Source organism: Populus trichocarpa, chromosome 6, assembly GCF_000002775.5.
Source record: "Populus trichocarpa isolate Nisqually-1 chromosome 6, P.trichocarpa_v4.1, whole genome shotgun sequence".
Classification (NCBI taxonomy): domain Eukaryota; kingdom Viridiplantae; phylum Streptophyta; class Magnoliopsida; order Malpighiales; family Salicaceae; genus Populus; species Populus trichocarpa.
The window spans coordinates 24,924,537-24,933,179 of record NC_037290.2 but is presented as its reverse complement, the minus strand read 5'-3'; the positions used below and the strand labels follow the sequence as shown (position 1 = coordinate 24,933,179).

General features: G+C 34.4%; 1 protein-coding gene across 3 annotated transcripts; it reads left to right on the top strand.

Annotated features, from left to right (window-relative positions):
• Positions 1-2,863: 2,863 nt before the first annotated feature.
• On the top strand, positions 2,864-8,413 carry LOC7471573 (potassium channel AKT1). Of its 3 annotated transcripts, none has more exons than XM_052453685.1 (12): positions 2,864-3,299; positions 3,888-4,065; positions 4,160-4,217; positions 4,335-4,652; positions 4,770-5,015; positions 5,213-5,311; positions 5,558-5,590; positions 5,723-5,908; positions 6,470-6,664; positions 6,762-6,837; positions 6,946-7,518; positions 7,841-8,413. In XM_052453685.1, exons 1-12 carry the CDS (start codon positions 3,098-3,100, stop codon positions 8,113-8,115), a joined length of 2,439 nt encoding a protein of 812 aa, XP_052309645.1. In that variant the 5' UTR covers positions 2,864-3,097; the 3' UTR covers positions 8,116-8,413. The 3 variants fall into 3 exon arrangements, with proteins under 3 accessions (XP_052309645.1, XP_024459227.1, XP_024459226.1); XM_024603459.2 differs by having other exon boundaries at positions 3,700-4,065; positions 7,880-8,413; XM_024603458.2 differs by having other exon boundaries at positions 3,700-4,065.
• The last annotated feature ends 230 nt before the right edge of the window (positions 8,414-8,643 follow it).

Below are 8,643 nucleotides of genomic sequence, written 5' to 3'. Positions count from 1 at the left end.
CGAGACTACAATCAAGCCAGAAGTAGCAACTACTTTCTTTGGAGAGGGGAAATCATGTCCACGACATGTTTCTCCTGATTGCAGGCCTAAGACAGTGCAAGAGCATCACCTTTTTATCATTGATTTATTCTTGTCTACCAATAGATATCACAATTGACTGGATGCATGCAGACAGCTTTATAAAACTTATGGCCCATAAAAGATTAAGGGTCCGATTTTTTTATGTACTTTAAGAAAAATGTTGCTTCAAAGACAAATGAGTACTCATCGACATGTTTCATGCTGAAAATGCTTTTTCTCATAAAGACCATGACTAGAAGAGATCAAGAGAAATGTATTAAAGAAGCTCAACAGAGACCACGTCCCATAGAAGAAAGTCTTGCAAAATTCCAGGCCCAATCCTTATTGGGATCTGCTGCGCGCAAGGTTCAAGCTCCTATAAAAAGCTCCTATAAAGCTAGTAAGGTGCCGAACCTAATTTTTTTATACTCGGTTACGTACCAGCCCAAGAGTCTGTGACTCTAGTGAGATGGCAGACTCAATCTCTTAAATACCCGGCTACATGTCAGGTCTAAATATTTATGGATCTGGCGAGAAATCAGGTTTAACCCCCTTGAGTTTAGCAACACATGAAGTCTAAGTACATGTGTATCTGGCGAGATGCTAGACCCAAAATATCATGACCTAGAGTAGTCTTCTATAAGCATGTGATGCTACCACTAACAATTAATGTCATAAGGAAACACTAACAATTAATATTAATGTTGATTGTAAGGGTCTTTCTTCTACTTGGATATGAAGAAGGAAAAGACCTACAACCCCTGGAAGAAACAAATATTCAAGGTTATAACTACTCTTTAAACAACCTAGAAGAGAGATGAACAATCTTCACTCTCGTACAATTTATTCTCAGAATTTATCATACATAATCTAAGAAACAAACATTCTTATTCTTAGAATTTAATGGTTATTTACTGTAACTCCTCGTAATAAAATCACTAACTTAATAATCGGAGGGTGTCAAAACTCCAAAAAAAAACTGTTTTGCAAGTAATCCACTCTCGATCATCAATCCTTGAAATCCTCAGTTATGGAGAATAGAAGATTGACATGAACACGTGATAATCCAAACATAGCAAAAAGTAATTCCTTTGCTATCTGGATTTTTGGAGCATTATCAAGTACTATTAAATAACTTCATTTCAAAATCTTTTTATGAATCTCAGGACTTTTAAAAAAGTTAAAAGCAAACTCATTAAAATTAAGCTCGCGCTTCTCATTACCTGAGTAGTGGGTTGTATAAGTTAAATTGGTCAATCAAATCAATGTTATTTTAATTTTAAATAATATTATTTTGATTTTTTTTAAAATTAATATAAATTTTGATCATGTCACGTGTTAACTCGGTATATCATTCAGGTTAAATCGAATTAATTTTTTTTTAAAAAAAGTAGAGCTCAAGTCATGTTTCAAATCACTATACAATCAGAGTTTAATAACACTAGTTAAAAGGGGAATGCTTTAGACCAAAGCAAGAAAAACACAACACTAGCCATTCACGTTTGTGCTGCTTTTATATTCGACATGCCATGTCTTTGGACCCGCGTGATAGATTCCGAGTCAGCACCAGCAAGATCAATGTTTGGTGAAAATAATAGTACGAAGCAAGTCATTTGATCATACGATAAATTATTGTTAAGCTTTCTATTAATGTGTGGAGGGGTTCAAAGCTTATTCTAATTTGTTTCCCAATGAGCCATGAAAAAAAAAATTATTATTTGACATTGTGGTAGTTTTGGTTTTTTTAAAATATTTTTTTATATTAAATTAATATTTTTAAGTATTTTCAATGGTTTTAATTTTCTGATATTAAAAATAAAAAAAATCTAAAAAAATATTATATTAATATATTTTCAATTAAAAATTACTCTTTAAAAAAAATTAATTAGTAATTAATTGAATTTGGTCGATTAATTCCATTTTCTACATGTTAATTTTAAAGTTGATGGATTTGAAAAACTTTCTATTTTTATATAGATTAGTATTTTATTAAAAATTCTATTTTGATTAGTTTATTAAAAAATTTATAATTTTATTTTAATTTTTTTATATAAATTTTTATAGAGAATCCGAAATGAGATGAAAAATCAAGAAAAAAAAATCTTATTTATACTTATTTGTATAAGGTATAAGAGAAATAGCAAGATATATTTATAATTAATAATTGATATCGAAAGAAATAAAATTGAAGTAAATGCAATAATTCTAATAAATATAACTTTTGATGGTTGAACAATGGTAGATGATGGGAGGTTGAAGATGCCTCAATGGCATAAAGCAATGGAAATCCATGACAGCAATGGAAATCCATGACAATGGAAATCTAGGAAAATCAATCACCTTGAAAAGTGAGTTTATTTTAAAAATACTTTTTTTTTTTTAATATATTGGTTTATTTAAGGTTTGATATAGTTATTTTTTTAAAAAAAATAAAAAATTTATTTGCTTTTTTTTATATAAAAAAATAAAAATTTGATGATCAACCTATGAAATTTCTTAGAAACAAAATGTTTAGCTTCATTAATAAACTTCACTTTTTCTAGTATAAATATAAACACTGTTTTTAAATTAGTTAATAATTTTTTTTAAATCAAATTAACATTTTATTTTAAAATATTAATGTGTTTTTATAAAAAAATTTGATGAAATTAATTAACCGAGTCATTACCTGAATTTTTATTAAAAGCGGACTTTACTCTATTTTTTTTATGAAACCTAACAGTGTCTCGAATCAACCCGACTTTCTTAATCGTGCTATAAATAGAGGGACAAGCGTCATAAGTGCAGCTGGAACAAAAAGATTTCCAGTCACGTAACAGCACTTGGCTAGAAAATTGCTAGAGAGACAAGAACATGCAAACAACGACGGCAACAAAATAGCACAAATCCCCATATATCTTTTCGAGAGAAAAAAGGTTGTTTTTTTTCCTTCTTTTGGTTAAGTTTTCTTGATTTTGAGAATCGAGTAAAAACGTATAAATGGTAATGACGAAGAAGAAAAGGGTGTTATTTTGTGGTGAAGAAGGAGGATTAGACAATGGAAGCTTTTACGGAAGTGCAGGAGGAAGTGAAGAAGGAAATGGAATTCATGAGAAAGAATTTGAGCAATTGTCAAGAGATGATGCCAGCCGTTTTAGCCTTACTGATGAGATTCTTCCTTCTCTCGGCGCCACCGCTCGTAGCAACCGCCGTGTCCTTCTCCGTCGTTTCATTGTCTCTCCATTCGACCACCGCTACAGGTTATTGCTTGGAATTTGGAGTTTTTATATGATAATAAAAATTTAAAACCATGGTTTTGGGAAAACAATCCAAACCCATGATGGTCCTACAATTATTAAATCTCATAGACATATAAAGGCACACATTTCCAATGCATGGGATATAATGTGAACTAAAATATATTGTTGGTGAAATGGATATGAGTATTATTACACATGAACAATGTAGGATAATAATTTCTCGTATCACACAAATGTTGAGATATTATGTGTTTGGAAATTGTTCTTGATTGTGACATTCCTCTGTGTTCTTTTGTATAGTTGAGATGATCAATGCCTTATTTTTTTTTTTAATTGCAGATTTTGTCATACCTTTCTTCATGTTTGTTGGTAGCTGAACAATAAATGTTTAATGTTGCAGATTTTGGGTTACTTTCTTGGTATTTCTAGTTTTCTACACAGCATGGGTGTCTCCATTTGAATTTGGTTACCTTAGCAAACCCAGTGGGGGTTTAGCCATAGCAGATAATGTTGTCAATGGATTTTTTGCCATTGATATTATTTTGACCTTCTTTGTTGCATACCTTGACAAAAATTCTTATCTATTAGTTGATGATCGAAAAAAGATTGCTTGGAGGTATGCAAGAACCTGGTTGGTTCTTGATGTTATCTCTACAATCCCATCTGAACTTGTCAGGGAAATACTGCCTCATAAATTCGAGTCATATGGGTACTTTAGTATGCTTCGCCTCTGGCGTCTCCGGCGAGTTAGTCTCTTTTTCTCAAGGTAAATGCTATCCTCAGCCTTTTGCTTCATTATACAGCTGCAACTGAATAAATCAAGAGCTTTCCTCACTGTTCTCATTCTTTCGTTGCATCAGATTGGAAAAGGATAGGAAGTACAACTACTTTGCAGTTCGATTCTCGAAGCTCATATGTGTGAGTATATGTATGAACTCATTAGAACTTAAATTTGGGTAATTTTGATAAAATATTTGAGCCTCTTGTAGAGAAAAAAAAAATATTAGTCTTATCAGGATTATGGTGTAATTGTAGGTTACTCTATTTGTGGTTCACATGGCCGGTTGTTTGTTCTATCGTATAGCTGCATATTACAAGGATCCAAGTAAAACATGGATTGGGTCCGTTTGGGAAGATTTTCATACCGAGAGCTTGTGGGTTCGTTATGTCAAAGCCCTTTACTGGTCTATAACCACGCTCACTACCACTGGATATGGTGATTTGCATGCTGTTAATCACGATGAGATGGTATTCGTCATGTTCTACATGATGTTTGATCTTGGACTGACATCGTATTTGATCGGAAACATGACCAATTTGGTTGTCCATGCGACCTTTCGAACCAGGCAATTTGTGAGTAATTAACTTGTCCTATAATTTGTGTCTTGATTGCTTAGTGGTAGACTGGTAGTTTTTGGAACACTGCTTAAATGAAGTATCTTTCTCTTAATCACTTATATGGAATTTCAGAGAGATACTATCCAAGCTGTCTCAAGTTTTGCACAAAGGAACCACCTTCCTGTTCGGTTACAAGACCAAATGCTTGCTCATTTGAGTCTGAAGTTCAGAACGGATTCGGAGGGATTGCATCAACAAGAGACCATTGAGTCTCTTCCTAAGGCAATTCGATCAAGCATTTCTAACTATCTCTTTTATTCACTTGTGGATAGAGTGTACTTGTTTCGTGGGGTATCAAATGACTTGCTCTTTCAATTGGTAATTCTCTTACTTCATCTTCTAGATTGTTCATGGAAGAATTATTGAAGCTTTTTTTCTGTTTTTGACGTGAAAGAAGCCATAAATGCTTTGTTTCCATGCTCATAAAAAAAGATTATGTCCTATCCTATTGGTTACGAGCTTTATTTGTATATCTGATTTTTGGTTCTAACTCTGCAACTTGTTTAATATTGAAGGTCACAGAGATGAAAGCTGAATACTTTCCACCCAAAGAAGATGTAATTTTGCAAAATGAAGCACCGACAGATTTGTATATATTGGTTACTGGTGCTGTGGTAAGAACTTAACCTCACTTCCCCAACCTCCTCGTGTCCTATGTGGTTTCAAAGCATGACACATCAAGAATATGAGATTTTATCATGTTTCTCTGGCGTGAACATATATTTCTAGGAACTTTTAAATGGAGTCCATGGAGTCTGAATGGCATAGCATTTCTTTCCCTTTGTGTGACTTTATTTTGAACGCAGATCTTCATTTTCTAGAGGACATTTTATGTAATTATTTACAAATCTACTTCGCAGGAACTTATCATGCGGAGGAATGGAATAGAGCAGGCAAGTTCGTTGATTTAAATGTTTCTGATTTCTTTCCACCAATTTCACCAGTTGTATTGAGCTAGAAATTTATAATTAAAACTTGCTTATCATAAAAACTGCTAATTTTCAATTTCTAATGGAAGATTGCAGGTTGTTGGTGAGGCGGTGACTGGAGATGTTGTTGGTGCGATTGGTCTGCTTTGTTACAGACCACAGTTATTCACAGTTAGAACCAAACGGTTGAGTCAGCTCCTACGTTTGAACCGAACTGCCTTTTTAAATATTGTCCAATCAAATGTTGGAGATGGGACAATAATCATGAACAACCTTCTTCAGGTATGCAAAAGTTATAACAACAATCTTTTTCAACTACTGTCACTGCACATAAACAAATACTAATTATTTTCAAAGTTTGTAGAACATTAAGTATCCAAAATTCTAGTTATCTTTAGTAATTGATTATTTCTTTGTAACCAACCACCTGCTGTCATAACTTTTTTCATTGTTTGATAGAATGAGTAGAAGTATGTGAGATGTTTCTCAGGCTTATTTTAAGGCCTGATCAATGGTTAATTTAAAACCTTCTTTCTTTCAAAATAGATCAGAAAATGTATGGAGAAAGCAATTTGCGCTTGTAAAATATCCTTCATGTTTTTGTACATGTAACATAATTTTACATGAACATGAGTGCTTCCATTATGTATGTTGGGTTCTGTGCTGAAATAGGCCAAAGATTATACTCCATTCCAAGTGCTTAACTGATATAGCTCAGAAATTTGAATCCCTATACCACCTGAATTATTAACAGATGTTAATTACTTAAGACCGTTTAGGTACTCGTTGTTATTAGAGGAGAATAGATTGTCTTAGCAATATTGCCTTTTATGGTCGATGCAGTATTTGAAAGACTCGAATTTTCCAGAGATGGAAGGAATTCTGACGGACACAGAGCACATGCTGACTCAGGGAAGAATGGATTTGCCTCTTACATTGTGCTTTGCTGCAATGAGGGGTGACGATCTATTGTTGCGTCAGTTGCTGAAACAGGGTTTAGATCCGAATGAATTGGATGACAATGGACGAACAGCACTGGTGTGCAGATCTTCTTTTAAACATATGACATGAATATTATTCTCAAACATTATTGTCTCACAAGAATTTCTTTATCGCATGGACATGGAATGCACAGCATATTGCGGCTTCAAATGGGAATGAGCACTGTGTAGTCCTACTTCTAGAGTATGGAGCAGATCCTAACATCAAAGGTATTCTCTAGCTAATAAGCAAACTTAAACATCTCTACCGAGTTGTCTGACTCATATTTCCTTCTTATCTTAAAGAAATCTAACAATAATTTGATTTTGTTCATGCAGATTCAGAAGGCAATGTTCCTGTGTGGGAAGCACTGCAAGGGAATCATAAAAATGTAATTAAACTTCTCTCAGAAAATGGTGCAGCAATAACTTCTGGTGATGTGGGCCAATTTGCACTTACAGCTGTCGAGCAAAATAACATAGATTTGCTCGAGGAAATTGCCAAGTATGGTGGAGATGTAACACTGCCCGCAACCTGTGGGACCACTGCACTTCATACTGCAATCTCCGCAGGAAACACCGAAATGGTTAAGTTCATCTTAGACCAAGGAGCTGATGTTGATAAGCCAGATCTCCATGGATGGACACCAAGGGCTTTGGCTGATCATCAGGGCCAAGAGGAAATTCAAGGTTTGTTTGAAAATTGGGTGACGGAAAATAAGAAAACAGTTCCCACAACTCCAAAGCATCTATCGGTTCCATATGGTGGGAAGTCCATTGCAAAGTATAATAGTGAACCTACAATAGCTCCATTTTCTCCATCTTTGCATCATGATGTGGCGCCACCTCGAAGGAGAAGAGCAGACAATTTCCAAAACTCGCTTGTTGGGATGATGTCAGTTGCTAGTACTGGTAAGAATGCCTCTGTGTTTTCAATTCCTTGAATTTTTTTGAATACCAAGACATAATTATCACTTACGGATTTTGAAGTTTTAGTGGTAAAACATGGAAACCATGTATTGCATGTAAGGTAAACTAGGGAGTATAGAATGCAGAGTTGTGGGGAGACTGAATGATCCAAGAAAATAGAGAATACACAGTCAAATAGAAAGTTTCTAATTAACTCGGTCCTTGAAAAAATAACCAGAAACCATTTAATTGCTAAACAAACTTGAAAATGGTCTCAGTTTTTGTGAAATTTACTTGAAATGAAGTTAAATTTTCTATTTTCCAGGTGAGAATGGCATGATTTCATCTCCAGCCCGTTTTACAGGTTTCCTAAGTTCGAACTATCCTGCCAGAGTGACTCTCAGTTGTCCCGATAAGGGTGAAGTTGGTGGAAAACTTGTTGTATTACCAAAATCATTCCAAGAACTACTTGATATTGGTGCTAGAAAATTTGGATGCATTGCCACCAAGATTCTAACCAGAGAAGGTGCTGAAATTGAAGACATAGAACTCGTAAGAGATGGAGATCATCTTGTTCTTGTTCCCGGCACTGAAAGCTAAATATGACAGATTGACCTGAATTCTGAAGTTCAGATTACCTATCCAGAATTCAAGGCGGGCCAATTTATTTATCCAACTTGAGAAAACATGGCTCCTTGCTTTATTCTTGTTTTCTCTTTCCATTTTTCAACAGTTTCCTCCGGATCATGTTGTATAAATAGAGAAACTGTGATAGGAAATAGAAGATCATGCATTACCCAATCTGAAAAGTTCGCATGACATTTGAAATGTGAAGGTAGTAGGGACCGAAAGGAGTTTTTGATTATCGCAGCAATGCTGACTGGTGAGAGTTCCATGATACTTTAGTAATATCAGGGGATGCGAGTCACCTGCAACTCTGCAAGAATATATGGCTGTTTAGATGTGGGGAAAACCTGTTGACCCCTGCCCTGTAAAAATTGTTAAAATTAAATTTTGAAGTGAATACTGTATTTGAGTAAGCCTAATGCTTCTTCTTTTTTGCAAGAAAAATATAAAGTTGGCCTTGCCAAACCTAAAAGCAAAACAGCAATACGGAGCTTCAAGAAA